The 18,669-nt window shown below is 36.8% G+C and overlaps 1 protein-coding gene across 1 annotated transcript in view; it reads right to left on the bottom strand.

Moving 5' to 3' along the window:
• NC2alpha (negative cofactor 2 alpha) overlaps positions 1 to 18,669 on the bottom strand; it is a 162,684-nt gene that overhangs the window by 29,421 nt on the left and 114,594 nt on the right. Inside the window, exon 5 of the mRNA XM_090400574.1 lies at positions 10,028 to 10,133. Within this exon, the coding sequence (XP_090256700.1) occupies positions 10,028 to 10,133 (106 nt within the window). The remainder of the gene's footprint in view (positions 1 to 10,027; positions 10,134 to 18,669) is intronic.

Genomic DNA, 18,669 nt, shown 5'->3' with positions numbered 1-18,669 from the left:
AAATCGAAGGGACAACAATGGGTAATCCAATATCTCCTGTTATTGCCAATTACTTCATGGAGCATTTCAAACAGCGTATCTTTGACAACATTACACCCAGACCTAACATTTGGTTCAGATATGTGGACAACATTTTTGCCATATGGAAGGGCACCTCAGAAGAACTACAACAGTTTCGCTCAAAAATTAATGCACTTCATCCAAGGATCCAGTTCACCCTAGAAGTAGAAGTAAATAAGCAGTTAGCCTTTCTAGACCTCTTGATTCTTCGCCAACCAGATGGTTATCTACAATTCACAGTCTATAGGAAAGAGACTCATACAGGCCAGTACATCCACGCTGAATCACATCACTATCCCAGTTCCTAGTTCATAGAGCCAACTCCTTTTGTTCTTCAGAAGAACTTATACAAAAAGAATTACAGTATATTAATTCCTCCTTCATATCCAATGGCTATAAGAAGTCCTTCATAAAAAGAGCTTTAAGTAGTCGTGCTCCAGCATCCTCTTCAAGAACAGAAGAACCTACATGTATACCTATCCCCTATATACATGGGGTTAGTGAATGCATAGCTAAGGTGCTAAAAACCACTAAATATCTGTGTGGCTTTTTGACCCATCAGAAAAATCTCCACATTCCTAATGTCTCCAAAGGACAAGCTCCCACATCTCAGCTATCCAGGTGTCTACCAGATTCCCTGCTCGTGTGGATTATCATATTTCGGACAATCTGCTCAGGTCCGGTTAGAAGAACACCAGTCATACATCCAGTACCTTGAACCCGAACAATCTGGAATTGCAGAACATGCCATCAACACCAGACATAGAGTTAAGTGGCACAAGACAAAAGTCATTCACAAAAGTCGGTTCCTAATGGAAAGGCTATACGAAGAAACGTGAAACATTACTTCACTCCCCTAACCTAAACAGATCCGATGGTCTATGTCTTTCCCCCTTGTGGGAGTTTATAAAGCAGCAAATCTTTCCTAACATATAATTGTATACACATATATATTTATATTAAAAAAATTTAGATGAGATGAGATGAGACGAATAATTAAATAATTATTATTTAATAATTAAATAACTAAATAATTAAATTTAAATTATTAAAAATAAATAAATAAAATAAATAAATAATAATAATAATTAAATAAATTTAGGAAATTTAACCTTAGCTACTTAGGTGGTGCTTTGTGAATATAACAGTTATTGTTTAATAAGCCTTGTACCTGTATTGATGATGCCTGTGATACCCAGGTGAAAATTCTATGAATAAAGAATAATTTACATGTGTTAATTCCGTTATTATAATAGTTAGTAACTAAGTTTTATTGGATTATTACACAATATTTTCTATGGCCGATAGGCAACTTCACAGGCATAACGATAAGAATATGCAGATGCATGCAGGTATACATATAGAAAAATGGATTAAAAAAGAGATTGAGCACTAAATGGCATAATCTTATAGTCCTAACTGCACTCCCTATGTATATGTGTACAGTTCAGGAAAACTTGATTGGAGGGCTTCAAATCTCATAACAACAGTCTTCCAAGATGGTAATACTGTTATTTTTGACCACACGAACTATAGGAGAGAATAAATTACTACTATTTGGCTTTTTTTTTTTTTTTTTTGGTCAAATTTATTTTAAAACAAAGTTATACCAACTAGTTTCACCAACTGTGGCTGCAGGCTTCATCAGGATAAAAGACGTATAAAAATAGTAAGAAAACTTAAATACTAAAAACTGTTAACACTAAAACCAGAAAATAAACCGAATACAATTGTATTTTTTATAAAAGCAGAAGAACGCGTACATCACACGCATAGCGCATGTATGATCTGCTAGTTGTTGTGTAGGAACGATTTGTAGTTGGTGGCAAAATTCAGTTCTGGCATGTTGAAGGATCTAATAAGGGTCTTCCAGATCTTGGGCAGAATCAGTCCTTGGTTTCTATTAAGGTTTTGTTCTGAGCGGAGAACCGTTATGGCTTCTTTTATAATTCGGGAGCGAAAGTCTTCCTCTAAGTAGGGAATTGAACTTTTATCCCATTCTATAATGTGATTAGTCCTAGCAAAAATGAAAGGCTAACCCTGATTTGTCTTCTCTATTATTATTGACATCTCCTATATGCTCCTTATTCCTGATTTCAAAACTTCTTGAAGTCTGGCAAATATAGTTCAAGCCGCACAAGCAGGGGATGTTATAAACTCCAGCATATTTAAAAAATGGATGACTGTCTTTTGGAGATCATAAAAAAATTGGCAAATGGTCTGTGCAGGTTTAAAAGCTACTCATATACCACCTGGCCTGAGGAGTCTGGCAATCTTATTAGAAATTGTCCCTACAAACAGAATCCCAATGGTAGAATTATAACGTATATCTTCAGGTTGTCTTTGTGGGGGGGTCACAGAAAAGTATCTTGTAGATCAATTTCTTAGGATAACCATTCTTTGTAAGGGCATTTGATATCTGGGAAAGATGTGAATGGTGTGAAGAAGTGAAGTGCAAGTACCTACCTGTATTGGTGGGTTTGCAATAAACTGTAAGGATGATACGTCCATCTATTGATTTCTTGATTAAAATGTCCAGAAATGGTAATTGGTTATCTTTCTCAAGCTCTAGAGTGAATTTAATTTTTTGATCCAAAGAGTTAATCTTGCTTAGAAAATCAAGCAAATCCTTTTCCGTATTTTTCCAATCAATAAAAATATCATCAACGTATCTCCACCAAACTGTGGATTTGGGGTCTAGTTGAGATAAAATTATATTTTCAAATTTCTCCATAAAGAGATCCACACAGGGGGTGAAAGAGGGCTTCCCATTGCAAGACCTGTTAATTGCTGATAAATAGTTTTGTTCCATAGGAAAAAGTTAGATGTTAAATAATGATGTAACAAAGAAGTGATGTCTTGAGGGAATAAGCTTCCAAAAATGTCGAGCACTTCTTCTACTGGAATCTTGGTGAATAAAGATATAACATCCAGGCTTGTCAGAAGATCTGTATTGGAGATCGAGATGTTTTTTAATTTCTCCACGAAATGTTGTGAATTTCATATATAAGTATCCAAATTGTGGTTGTGTGCTTTGAGGAGATCTGCAAGGTATTTTGATAATAAATAGGTAGGCGAATTAATACCATCAACAATTGAGCGTAACAGTATACCATTTTTGTGGACCTTTGGAGAGCCATATAGTCTCGGTGTCAGTGAATACATAGACTTCAATCTTTGTTTAATTCTGTTGGCCAGTTATCCATATTACGCAATAAATCATTGGTATCATTATGATTCTTTAAAGTGGGGTCTGAATCTAGAACACGATAAGTAGATGTATCAGAAAGTAAGATGGCAATCTTATCTTTGTAATCACTGGTGTTTATGATAACCGTACAGTTACCTTAAAAGCAGTATCATTCTCTCTTCTTCAAGAGCTCCGCATCAAAACATCACTCTTCCAGAGAAAAAAGCCATGTTTAGGTTAAAGAAAGATATCATCATATTAAAAGTTGATAAAGGTAACTGTACGGGTATCTTTAACACCAGTGATTACAACCCTTGAAATGGCTGCAGTGTAGATACAGAAAATATGCTTTTTTATGTTCATCACTGTATTCAGAAACATTAAAAAAATGCAAAGTGACAGTTATGGATGTATTTTATTTTTATTTATTTTATTTAATTTATATTTATTTATGTTGGAAACTGCATGAAAAAAAAAAAAAGTCATCATTGTCATCATCATCATCATTCCTGCCATGTACCCTCAAGGGGTGTACAGGATATGATATTACTACATGAAAAAAAATTACATCATTACTAACTTCCTATCTACAATTTTCCTCCAAATCAGTCTGTTACTTGTCAAGACTCCAACATTATCAGATCTTATATTTCTATTGTCTAAGGCACTTTGTATGGCATCAATCCCCCTATATCTTGGTCTTCCTCTGGGTTGTTTTGCTGCCAACCTGGCAGAGAACACTTGTTTTGCTAATCTTTCCTCGCCAATTCTGTTTAAGTAACCATACCACCTGAGATTAGCTCTGCTAACGCATTCCTGGATGCTGACAATGTCAAGTTCTTTCTTAATATCCTCGTTTTTAATATGATATTGCCATTGATGCCATCTCTTCACACCTATAATCTTTCTCAGGACTCTCATATCTGCGGTCTCTAGTCTTTGGTCAAGTGTTTTACTTCTGACCCAGCACTCAGATCCATAAGTTAAAACTGGTTTGAACACTGTCTTGTATACAGCTAATTTAGTGTTCTGACTAATTTCTTTCTTATTCCATATGAATTTATTCAATTGACTTCCCACTATACCAGTTTTGCTGATTCTGTTGTCTATTTCTATATTTAATTTACCATCTTCAGTAAAAATCGTGCCTAAGTAGCTGAAATGTTTTACTTGTTCCACAGGTTCTCCATTCACAACACAGTTGACATTTTCAATGATTCTGCCTATTTTCATTGTCTTTGTCTTTTTATTGCTGACTTTCATACCATATCTATTACAACAGCTATTCAATTTAGTCAGAGAATCTTGCAAACTTGTAGCGGATTTATTTAGAAGTATAACATCATCCGCATAAAGCAAAGAGCTGACATTAACATCTCCAATTTTGATATCATGTTTAATACCACTTTCCTTCATAATGTGATTGATCCATATAGATAATGAATAACAGAGGGGATAATGTACATCCTTGTCTTACACCAGATTTAACATTAAACCATCTTCCTGTACTTCCTTCAATTCTAACTGCTGACTTACAACTCAAATAAAGACTAAGTATTGCTTGATATAATGCCCCATTGACACCATATAACTGCAGCATATTGAATAGCTTTTCTCTTGGCAACTTGTCATATGCCTTTTGCAAATCAACAAAACTTAAATACAGATCTTTGTTATATTCCCTTGCTTTCTCAACTATTTGTTGTAAAGTGAAGATCTGATCCTGACAGCCTCTATTTGGCCTGAATCCAGCTTGTTCTTCACCAAGCTTTTCTTCCACAATTCTTTTCAACCGTTTCTCCAGTATTCTTGCATAGATCTTGCCAGGAACACTCAGTAGGGAAATACCTCTGTAATTCTCACATTCAGTTTTATTTCCCTTTTTATATATGGGTACTATGAGAGCTCTACTCCAATCATCGGGAATTCGTCCCTCTGTCCAGGCTTTCTGAACTATGCAGTGCAGCCACTGTAAGACTCTTATACCACCATACTTCAGCATTTCTGGTCGAACATCATCTACTCCTGCTGCCTTTCCACATTTCAAGCCTTTGATAGCTTTTTCTACTTCAAGTATGGATATATATTCCTGACTGCATGCCTGTTGAGTGTTTTTTACCACTGTGCTGTCATCACTGCTTGTTTCATTTAGCAGTTTTTCAAAGTAATTACTCCATACTTCAAGGATATCTTTTTCTCCCATTTTCATGTCACCTTTATCATCTCTAACTCCTTTTACAGCACTCTTTCCTCCATTCCTAAGCTTCTTCAACAACCTCCAGAATATTTTGCCACCTTCTTGATATTTATTTTCTATATTCTTTCCAAAGTCCTACCATGACTTTTGTTTAGCTAGTTTTACACAGTGTTTACCATTCTTGCATTTGTCTCTATATTCTCTAAGAGCACAAGCTGACTTATTTGACAGAAACGTTTGATATGCTTTCTTCTTTTCCTTCACTGCTTTTTTAACTTCCTGTGTCTACCAGGGAGTTCTGATTTTTTTATCCTTGCAGGCAACCTCACCACATGCCTCTCTGGCTGGATCAATCAATGTTTTCTTCAGAGTTTGCCACTGAATCTCCACGGTTTGATTCCTGTTCTCAAATTCTTTCATTTTTTCTTCAATAATCTTTGTGTATTTTAGTCTACAGTTCACATCTGAGAGCTGCTCAACTTTTATTTGCTTTAAAACTTTTTTACATGTCATTCTTTTCAATGTGAAATTCAATTTTATCCTGCTCGAGACTAAATAGTGATCACTTCCAATTTCAAATCCTCTGTACACTCTAGTGTTCTGCACCAGGGAGAAAACATCACTATCAACAATAACATAGTCAATGAGACTTTTCTTATTCCTTGCCTCTTCTCTCCATGTGAATTTGTGCACATTTTTATGTTGGAACATGGTGTTAGTAATAGCCAGTCCATGTCCTGAGCAGAAATCCAACAGATATTTGCCATTATTATTAGCTTTGCTCTTTTCTCCAAATTTTCCCAAAATATTTTTGTATGTCTCACAATCATTTCCTACTCTGCTATTTAGATCCCCAACAAGGACCAACTTTTCATTTTTCATTGTTCAGTTTCTTTTTCTAAAGCCTCAAAAAATTCCTCCACTTCTACCTTAGTAGAAACTTCTGTGGAACCATAGGCACAAATAAGTCTCATTGTCCAGTTCTCCATTCTCATATTTGCCCACATTGCTCTACTTGAGACTGACTGCCATTCAAGAAGATTAGCCTCGTATTTTGTGTTGAATACTATGGCTACTCCTTCTTTTCCTTGATTGTCATTGCCTGAATATAACATTTTGTATTTATTGCTCAGAAAGATCTCACCAGTTTTTGTCTTTTTTGTTTCCGTCACTCCTATTATGTCGATCTGGTACTTATCTAATTCCTCAGCTAGCTCCATTTCTTTGCCATTCAAGCTTCTTACGTTGATAGTACCAATCTTTAACTCCGGTGATGTTGAGTTGGGGTTTGTTTTCAGATTTGTTCCAGTAGCTGACTTTTCACTGTTCGCCCTGGTTCCCTGGCGAAAACAACGGGGGCCTTGTTTAACCGGGCAACGTCCCAGCTGGCATGAAATTTTGTCATGTTGTACCATCATTTATTTTGGTTTAACCAATAAGAATATAATTTGGTCGGCTAAATCTCAAATTGTCAGCCCATCCTTGTTTGTTCAGTATCCAAGTAGATACCCAACAGGGTGCACCACGAGAAGGTGAGGATTGGACATTAGGTCAGAAGCCCTGGTCGGTTCTCCGTATTCCTTTAAAGGCTATGTGGAGGTCTCCTCTCAGTTATACAGCTTTGACCCTTAAGCAACCCACCCCCCCCAAAAAAGTAGTTATTTGAAATGAACTACTTAATCATGCCATTTGTTATACTACTAATCTACATTATACAGAATGAATTATGGAGAAAGCACCCAAAACTACGAAGAGTACATCAGGTACAATGATGTATTTTTTGGCTTGTTTTCCTATTTTGTAGGAAAACGTGATTTTCTGAAGGAAAATCCTGCCACTACTGCAGGGGACTGCCTCACTTACTAAAATATCTTTATAAGAGTCCCTATTATCCTAGACAGAATTTGAACCCAGGTCTTTTCGATAGAAATGCAAATGTTGAATTGTCCTCAATAATAAATTACAGAGGCATTGTCTTTCGGAGGAAAAATTTTCATATGAATGTGAATCAAATAGTAAAAGAGTACAGAGCTACAAGTAATTGAATTTAAAAAAAAAAAAAAGCTATGAAAGTATCAACTGTATGAAATAAAAATAAATATGAATAAGCAGACACATACCTAATAAAGTATTTCTTCAGGAATTTGTAATTCATATTAATACGTTCATACTGGGCAGTGCCTGCCATGTGTAAATTCCTGAAGGGAACTAGCTTTAGCATATGTATGCAGCTTTCATGTCAAATGTTCACATTTTCACAAAGCTTATTACCTTGATGGACCTGTGATTTCAGTCAGGATTTCTCCATGACTGCAGGTCATAAAGAGGCCAGCTATTTCTGTCTTGGGCCTTTCTTCTCCATTTTCTTCCAACTTTCTTAATTATTGGGTCTTCCCACTTTCAGGCTGGTCTTCCAGGTTTCCTTTTTGTATCTCTTAGATACCAGTTTATTACTTTGACTGTCCATCTGTTGTCTCTCATTCTGGCGAAATGTCCTGCCCATCTATATCTACTTTTGCTGCTGTAGATTGCTTTTACTACATCTTTGAGTCCAGACTTCTTTCCGATTTCTCTGTGTCTTACGCAGTCTATTTTATTTATATTGCATATTCTTCTTTCTATTGCACATTGAGGTGTTATTAAGCTATGTTCTTCTTTTAAAGTTGTGTTCCATGTTTCACTGCTTAATTAATGCTGTTAGGAGGATGTGACTATTGAAAAGATGGGCTCTTATTTCTATATCTATGTTTTGGTTCGTGATTGCTGATTTTATTTTATTGAAGGCTATCCAAGCAGCTCTTTTTCTCCTTGCTTTGATATGTCGTTATTCATTTTTATGGACTGTCCGAGGTAGATGTAATCTTCAACTTTTTCGATGGTGTGGGATTCTAGAGTGATTGTATAATCTTTACAGTATTCGTTTTTCATCCATTTTGTTTTGTCCAGATGTATTTCCAATCCAATTTTTGACAGTTTTGGCTTATGTCATTCAGCATTGATTCTAGGAGTTCGGGGGGATTAGATATCAATACCACATCGTCAGTGAATAATAGGACATTTGACATTTCACCATCAATGTTTATTCTGCCTTTCATGTTGGTGATAAGACATCGCCCTGATGTACTCCCCGACTTAAGTTAATTTTAATCGGGTGATTTGTAGATATCTTTTATGAGGTGGATGTATGCTGTAACAACACATTCATGTCGGACAATGCAGTCAAACAATTATGCTGTGTTTCCAATTTTTTCTGACATATCAGCTCTCATCTACATTAAAAAAATAAAAAAATAAATAAATAAAAAGGTGGAGAAGTTTAAATACCTTAGGTCCATATTCATGAATGATGGAAAATGGGATGTAGAGCTAGATACTCAAATTGGCTTAGCAAGCTCAATATTGTGGGAGCTTGGCCGTTTGGTAGTATTGAAGCAGGAATTAAGCCAGAAGGCAAAGCAGGCTGTCTTCAATACCGTCTATGTCCCCATCCTCACCTATGGTCATGAGAGTTGGGTAATGACCGAAAGAATGCGGACACGAATCCAAGCGGCTGAAATGAGGTTCCTTCGAGAGGTTGCAGGGCTGACAAGACCCAACAAACTGACTGTAGAGGATATCATACCACACAATGACACTGAAGTGATAATGAAAATAACTTTCCACAGCAGCATGAGGATTTGTTTCTGAGCAAGCATTTTTCACACTAACATCATCATCATCATCAAATTCCTGCCATGTACCCTCAAGGGGTGTACAGGATATGATAGTACTACATGAAAAAAATTACATCATTACTAACTTCCTATTTACAATTTTCTTCCAAATCAGTCTATTACTTGTCAAGACTCCAATATTATCAGATCCTATGTTTCTATCGTCTAAGGCACTTTGTACCATATCAATCCACCTATATCTTGGTCTACCTCTGGGTCGTTTTGCTGCCAACCTGGCTGAGAACACTTGTTTTGCTAATCTTTCTTCGCCCATTCTGTTTAGATGACCATACCACCTGAGATTAGGTATAAAAATAAGCTTCATTGCAGAACAAGAAGTTTTAATACAAACAAATGTCACTGTGATAATTACAAAATTTCACATACTTTCATTTCAGGGAATATCAATATATGGAAATGCTTCAAATATTCACAGGGGGCTCCATTGTACTTCCACAATCATTTTTTCTTGTTCAGCCATATCTTATTCAACTGTATATGGATGAAATGAAAATACTAGAAAATGTTCTGTTCTTTCACAATTTATGGAAAGTCTTCTAAATACATATTCTGACTCTGAGTGATAGCAACAAACACATTTCCACTGCAAAATCCATTAAAAAAAAAAAAAAAAACCACACATACAAAAAAGTGAATGGCATACAGAATTCAGTATAAAAACATTAACTGTATGATCTGAGTAAAAATTAAAATACATAAATAAAATTTATTTGCTTCAAAGTTGTAAACAAAATGCACAGCAGATAGACATGGTGCATTGTGTGCTCAGGATAAGGAAAGCATTTTTAAAAACCTATTGTCAACATGAACAAAAACAACAAAAATCAATTTTAAAAAATTTCGCACCTCATCTCCATCTTCTTGATCACTACCCGATTCTGAATCTTCAGCTGTTGACTGGCTTGGACCAGCAGTTCTATCAGCTAAGCCTTTGTCCTTAGGTTTTCTACTCCTGGGAAAAAAAAAAAAAAAAAAATTACACCAAAAGTGGCTGATTAGTTTATAAAATACAAGAATTACAGATAAGCAATGCAATATGCAATTTTGTTACCATTATAAAACATGCTTTCCCCTTACAAAATCTGGTGCATATAAGGAGTTTTGTGTATAGTTCTTATTTATTTATTAATGGCAAAACCCTACATCTGGTATCTTAGTTAAAAAAAAAATTTTATGTGCTGCTGCTTCTTCTTTTGCTATGCCTTATCCCGTGTTAAACGAGGTCGGCGTTCCCATCTTTAATCTTCTTCCAGATTCTCCGGTCCAGGGCATCTTCCCGACTCCATTCTTTCTCCCTAAGATCCTCTGCCACCTTATCCCTCTATCTGAGTTTGGGCCTGCCTCTTTTCCTCCTTCCCTCCACTTCCATACGCTCCACTCGTTTACCAACATACTCCTCACTTCTTCTCTCTACATGACCAAACCACCTCAGCCTGCTTTCTTGTACCTTCTTACCGATTGGTCCACCTTGATTGTCCCTCTGATGTAGTCATTCCTTATGACTACATCAGAAGGAGGCACCAGGGAGCAAACATCATGCTCCCTGACACCTCCTTCTTGATGTCCTCCACTAATACATCCATGACCAGATCAAAGAGGCAGGGGCTCAGAGTTGATCCCTGATGGAGCCCTACGACAATGGGGAATCCCTCTGTCATGCTGACACTAGACATGACCTGAGTTTTCGCTCCCTCATACATCTCCTTCACCAACCTCCCATACTTTTCCGCCACCCCCCCCCCTTCTTCCTCATACACCTCCATACCTCCTGCCTGGCCACTCTGTCGTACGTCTTTTCCAGGTCTATAAACACCATATGTAGCTCCGCCTGCATCTCCCCATATTTCTTCATCAATCGCCTTAGGGCAAATATTACATCCGTTGTCTTTATGTGCTAATGATGGAAAATAAAATCAAATTAAAGCAATCAGAAAGTGATTATTATTTAACTATTCAACAAATGAACATCATCATTATCATCAGGGGGAGGTGTACAGGATCTTATGACAGTACTATATGAAAAGTTACATCATTACTAAGTCCTATCAACAATTTTGTTCCAGATTAGCCTGTTATCTATCAGCATTCCAATATTATCAGATCTCATATTTCTGTCTTCTAAGGCATTTTTTACTGTATCAATCCACCTACATCTTGGTCTTCCTATGGGTCTTTTTCCTGTCATCCTGACAAAGAACACTTGTTTTGCTAATCTTTCCTCTCGCATTCTCTTTAAGTGACCATATCACCAGAGATTGGCTCTGCTAACATATTCTCAAATGCCAACAATGTCAACTTCTTTCCTAATATCCTCATTTTTAATATGATACTATCATTGATACCATCTGTTCAGTCCCCTAATCTTTCTCAATACTCTCATATCTACGGTCTCTTATCTTTGATCAAGAGTTTTATTTCTAACCCAGCTCTCAGATCCATAAGTTAAAATTGGTTTGAACACTGTCATGTCTAGTATATAGGTAGTTTAGTGTTTTGATTAATCTTGCTCTTATTCCATATAAATTTATTCAAGTGACTTCCAATCATACTAGCTTTGCTAATTCTGTTGTCTATTTTCAAATTTAATTTGCCATGTTACTAAAAAATATACCTAAATAGCTGAAATGTTTTACTTGTTCTATAGGTTCTCCATTCAGAAGATGCGGCTCATGTTTTCAATGTTTTTGCCTATTTAGGAGTATAACATCATCTGCATAAAGTAAGGAGCTGAGATTAACATTTCCAATTTTCATATAAGGTTTAATACCACTTTCCTTCATAATATGATCCATATAGATGATGAATAAGTGGAGATAATGTGAATCCTTGTTGCACACCTGACTTAACATCAACCCATCTTCCTGTATCTCCTTCAATTCTAACTGCTGATTTAAACTCAAACAGAGACTATATGTTGCTTGATATAATCTCCCATTTACATCATATAACTGGAACATTTTGAACAGCTTTCCTCTTGGCATTTTGATATGTCTTTTCCAGATATACAAAACGTAAATATAGATCCTTGTTATATTCCCAAACAAATGAACAACCAAATGATAATCAGCAAATCAATTATAGAAATGGATAATGTTCACAATACAGACTGATCTGTCAATGGCTATCAGTAAAGAATGAAGTGTTATTAATAAAGAAATGGAATGACGCTTAACAATTCAGAATCAAAATTTGAGAGGGAGGGAGAGAAAACTGATATCTGAGTATTGAAATGATTGATGATTATTTCATGGCTATGGATTTTTTTTAATACCAAAAATATTTTTGAACTGGGAAGGATTGTTGAATAATTGCTGGGCATGTTGAAGTAGATTTAGAGAAGAGTGGGGGAATTAAAGATATCAATAGTGATGAACAGCGAGCATAGAAATATTTAAACAAATTACATAATAACCACAGCAGTAATGCAGTCAGGATTTAATCTTGGGGGGGGGGGGAGTTGAGTATGCAATTTGAGAATACACACTACGCATTGCATAGTGTGACTGATGCCTATGACTGAGCATCTGCAATGATCGCTAATTCATAAGTAGTATAGAAATAGAAGACACAACACAACATAAATAAAAAAATGAATTTTAATTAGGAAAAGATTTTTCGAAAATTTTCTAGTGTTTTTTTTTTTTTTTCCTTCTTTTGGGGGAGCCAGGGCCCTGACTCCCCCCTCTGGGTGCACCATTGAACCACAGTAATTAACTTTAATGAAATGAAAATACAGATATTCCATACTGAAAATAACAGTACATCATCATAGCATGGAAACAAGCAAATCAAAGAGCCAGGAATACAAGATACACACAACAATCAGTTTACCAATTAAAAATAGTCATTGCATGCTAGAAATTAATTTAATAAATAATATAAAAATTATTTTTGATGGTTACATTTCATTTCATTAAAGTTAATTACTGTGGTTATCATGTAATTTGTTGTTTATAATCATGCCACAGGTACCTTTAAAGAATAGAAATATAGAAATGCAAGCAGCAGAAACTGAATGTTTGTGTGAAAGAGAGTGGGTCACTAATCAACTACTCTGTTAAGTACTAATAGAGTAATTAGGTATATCAGAACAGTTTTAAATAATTGGACGAATTTTTGATTTGTACAGAATTAACAGCTGGTCAAAAGTAATGTCTTCAACAAAAAGAGAAAACCCAATTTTTTAAATGCTGAGGAAACAATATTTATAATGTACAAGATTGGAGGTTAGAGTTATACTAGAAGAGAAATCTTACCTTGGCTAGACACAAAACCAAAGGTGCTGTCAAAAGTAAGATAAAAATAAAAAGAGTTCTGTAGTTCTTTTTTTGAAAAACGACCATAGAACAATCTTAGTTAAACAGATGGCAAAAAGGTATCAGGAAAGAGGTGGACTAGATGCTAGGGGGGAAAACTGAATGACAGAATAAAAGGTAGATGAGTTAGAAGCTGTTATAAAAGCTTGATCAAACATGGCAGTTGGACTGGATGGGATATCAGCAGAGGTGCCAAAGAATTGTGCAATACAGTGTAATGTCCCTGACCTGATTCAACTTGCATCACAAGCACATGCAACATTCCATGAGTGGAAGGAAAACAAGATAATTGTTTAAAGATAAAAAAGATAAAACAAGGTTGGAGCTAAGATGCAGCAAATTATACACCAATTAGTATGTCTAGTGCAGTCATCAAGGTATATTTGAAAAGAATAGCACAGGAATTGCATTGAGGATCCTCTGCAGAGGACAGCATGGTTTTGTAAAGGTAGATCTTGCTTTAGCAATTTGTTCTATAACAGAGTAACAGAAGAGAGCTGGATAAGGGGAATGGATGTAACACAGCATTTCTGAATTTTGCCAACACATATGACAGGATTACACAATGGAGGATGTTACATAAACTCAAAGGGATGGGCTTGCAAAGTAAACTTATGACACGGATTGAAGGGTAGCTGACTGAAAAGTGTCAGAAAGTGATGTACTGTGGTTCTCAGTCTGTGAGGAGGTTGACCAGCAGTGCACCAGAAGGTTTGGTACTTGAGCAATTATAACTTAAAGGGTCTTTAGTGTAATATTCAGTTTTATGCTGGTAATACTAAGTTTGGGAGTTTCAAGAAATGTAGTGATACAGAATTCCTGCAGGTTGATTTAGAGTTTGGTTATATGGACAAATGCCAAAAAATATTGTTAAATGTTGCCAAGTGTAAACGCGTGCATTTTGGATGGATATCATTACAGACAGAGTATTATATTAATGGGAATTTGTTGGTGGAAGTCAACAAATCTAAGGATGTAGAAATTATTGTAGAGAATGAGTTAAAGTTTAGGAGTCACACTGCTACAGTGGTTAATTCATCACATCAGATAACAGTGCTGTTATAAATAACACTAACTTTTTTGGAATAAGGAAGTTATCTTCCATTTTAAAGGCTTTGACAAGACCACATCTGGATTACTGTGCACAGATATGGTCATCAGGGTTACAAGGAGAGAGAGAGAGGGACACACACACACACACACACACACACACACACACACACACACAGTTGAAAAGATTCAACAGTAATGAACCAAAATGATAACTGTGCATATAGGAAAACACCAAGAGAATGTGGTCTTCAAAGAGAAACATATAAACTAGTGAGGGGATCTTGCAGTATAAACGTAATGAGATTTTTCAGCTTATGGATGGCAGAGATAAAACTTGATTGATGTCATCCTGGAAGGTGTCTAGGTATATTGTTAAGGAAGCATGTGAGGTTCTAGGTTTTTCTCATGGTGGGTGTGTGGAATGCTCTACCATAGAGGAAGAAATAGAAAATTTCTATGAAGAACTACAACAAGAAATAGATAATTCCAAAAATAGAGAACTCATGATAGTGATGGGAGATCTTAACACTAAAATAGGACAGTTCATAGCAGACAAAAAAGATGTGATGGGGAAATTTGGATACGGAGAGCTTAACGACAGAGGAGAACAATTACTCCAGTTCTGTAAAGCAAATGTTCTAATTACTGCAAACACACTGTTCTATCAATACCCTAATAATAAATTATTATTATTATCTCGGGCAACTCCAAGGAGTCGACAGACTCATCGAGGGAGGCCCTAACATCATGTCAAGAGCAACTATTCAACATTCACACATTATCTATCATGATAGATACAGATGAATGACAGTAAAGAATGTAAGCGAGCCGATTAGGATGCAAAAACAGCGGGTGAAGGAATTGATAGTGGTAGTGGGTACAAATGATTTGAAAGGAAATAAAAAGGTTATGAGTGAGGATGTAAAGGAATTGCTTGAGGTAGCAAAAGAAAAGAGTGAGAGAGTTAGAACGGTGAGTCTGTTGCCATGGCAATGACAGTGAAGAATATAGAAGGAGGGCCATAATTGCTAATGACTTTATGCGTGAATTATGTTTGATGAGTGGTGTGGAATTTGTGGATGTGTGGAATGAGTTCAAAGGGCAAAAGGATTTATATAAAATGGATGGATTACATCTGAATGGATTTGGTGTGTGGAGACTTGAAAAGGTGTTGTCGAATGTGGTGGAAGTGAAGTTAGAGAAACAGGGAAACTAGAGTTGTTTAGGGGGGGGGGAAGTAGATTTGCAGATTTTAGGGAGACAGTTGAGTGTGTGAATGTGTGTAATATGCCCAAGCGAGTAGGAAGGACTATGAATCAGAATGGGATAGTTAGTATAAGGCATCAAAATAGGGATGGGACAAATCGGCTTTTTCAATTCATGTATACAAATGCCTGAAGTATTAGGAACAAGAGGGAAGAATTTTTAGCATTGGATGGCACTTCCATACCACAGGTTCTTGGCATTAGTGAAACATGGCTGACAGAAGATGACACAGCTAGTAGGATTGAATGTGAGGGGTATGGTGTGTTCAGGAGTGACAGGAAGAATAAAATGGGGGGAAAAGTGTTATTGATGATAGCTGATGAGCTACAGCCAAGAAGAATAGAAGTGGAACTGCAGGATAGAGAAAAGAGCACATTTGAGGCTATTTGGTATGAGATTGAAATTAGCAGAACTAAATATACAATTGGGTGCTGCTACAGACCAGTTGATGGAATAGATGGTGGAGATAGTATGCATAAACAAATAGAAGAAATGAGTGGAAGGAGGGTAATTATTATGGGAGATTTCAACTATAGTAACATTGATTGGAAGGAGGAGAGGACACATGGGAGAAAGGAATTGGATTTTATGCGGTTATTAAGGGATAACTATCTGCGACAGCATATAATGGATAATACTAGGGGGTCAGAGAGTGCTTGACCTGGTAATTGCATCTGAGAATTTGACTTTAACGAATATGACCACGTTGCCACCAATTGGTGAGAGTGATCATAGGGTCTTGACTTGGGAGGTGGCTAAAGGTGTGGATTTTACAATTAAGACAGGGTGCATGTTGAATTATCAGGCTGTTAAGTATGACAAGCTCAGGAGTTTGATCAGTTCAGTGCCATGGCATGTACAACTACAAGGGCTAGAAGGTGATAATGCATGGGAGGAGGTAAAGAAGTGTTTGCATGAAGCAATGGCTGACTGTATATCTAGAGTCCAAATAATAAATCAAGTAGGGGTTAAATGGATGAATAACACCATTAAGCTTGAGCTGCAAAAAAAGAAACAACTATGGAGGGAATTTAAGGAGAAAGGTGACCTGCAGGCACGTGAATGGTATAAAGCGCAGGTCAGAAGGGTAACGAGTGTGGTAAGAAAAGCAAAAAAGGATTATGAAAAAACATTGGCCATGCAGGCTAAAGAGAATCCTAAACAGTTTTTTTGATATGTTGCTAGTAAAAGAAAAAATGTATATGGCAGAATGATTTTAAAGAATGCCGATGGTTGGGAGGTAACCGAATCAGCTGATATAGTTGAATTACTGAGCGAGCACTTTGCAAGAATATATCTTCCAGGTGGTGACATTGCAGAAATGAATGAACCAATAGACTATACGGGAATTGTGGTGAATGAAGTTGAGGTGAGCAGTCTATTGCAAAACCTCAATGTCAATACATCTGTGGGATTGGATGGTATACCAGCTCGTGTCGTACGTGAAGCGGCTAAAGAATTGTCTGTACCCTTGACCATTTTGTTTAATTTGAGTCTCGGGTCTGGGTTTGTCCTGAGGGGGGGTTGGAAAGAGGGGAAAATAGTTTCACTGCATAAAGGAGGTTCCAAGACTGCTGTTGTAAATTACCGACCGATTAGCATATCAGGAATCGTTGTCAAGGTTTTGGAGAAATTAGTCTAGAGAAGAATACAAGACTGGATAGATGAAAATGGGATACTGTATGGGGGACAACATGGTTTTGTGAAGGGTAGATCATGCCTCAGTAACTTGCTCATGTTTTATAACACAGTGACGACTGAACTGGATAGGGGTAATGGGTTTACAGTGATTCTACTGACCTTGCCAAGGCTTTTGACAGGATACCACATGTTACTCTAATCAGTAAACTGAAACAGATGGGGATGGATACAGGGTTGGTGATATGGATAGGAGGGTGGTTGATGGAGAGATACTATAGTGGTTTATTCAGGAGTGAAGTCCAAAAGACGGCTTGTGACTAGTGGTGTGCCGCAGAGTTCTGTTCTTGGACCACTACTTTTCAATTTGTTCATTAACGATATAGGAAAGGATCTGAGAGGAAGGGTTCACTTGTTTGCTGATGATGCAAAGTTGGGTAGAGCAATTGTGAGTGCACAGGATGTCAAAATTTTGCAGGATGATTTGGAGGACTGAGCTAGGGAAAATGGATGTCAATTTAATGTGGCAAAGTGTAAGGTTATGCATTTTGGAGTGAAAAGATTAGCAGGAGTATATCACATTGGTGGAACCATACTCCAGGAGATTGATGAGGCCAGGGATTTGGGAGTGTTGGTGGATAGGGAGTTGAAGTTTGGGGGGGCACATTGCAAAATTGGCCAAAACAGCTCATCAAATCACTTGGTTGCTGAAAAATACTTTAACATGCAGAGACAAACAAGTTATTGTTCCTCTATATCGAGCCTTGATAAGACCCCATCATTGGCGCCCATATCTGTGCCCAGATATGGGCACCAATGTTTCTTCTTGATGGGGAGGAGGTGGAGATGATCCAGAGACGAGTGACCAAGATGATAGCAGGTCTGTGGAATGAACCTTATGAGAACAGGTTGAAGATTTGTGGGTTGCAAAAATTGGTTGATAGCCAGAAAAGGGGTGATATGATTGAGACATTCAAATTACTGAAGGGTTTCTATAGGATTAATCCAAAAGATATTTTTGAGAATAGGATTGGTGGTGGGAGGACTAGGGGCCATACATGGAAGCTGGGCAAGAGTGTGGTTAGCAGGAGTGTTAGAACTAGGTTTTTTACTTGGAGAGTGGTGAATGAGTGGAATAAGCTGCCAGAGTCTGTTGTGGGTGCTATGACCGTGAATGAGTTCAAGGCGAGGTATGTAGTATATAAATGGTAATAT

Source organism: Typopeltis vanoorti, chromosome 11 (assembly GCF_054136105.1).
Source record: "Typopeltis vanoorti isolate ZY-2024b chromosome 11, IOZ_Tvanoo_1.0, whole genome shotgun sequence".
Lineage (NCBI taxonomy): Eukaryota > Metazoa > Arthropoda > Arachnida > Uropygi > Thelyphonidae > Typopeltis > Typopeltis vanoorti.
The sequence above is the reverse complement of the archived record's forward strand: the minus strand, read 5'-3'. Positions and strand labels throughout refer to the sequence as shown.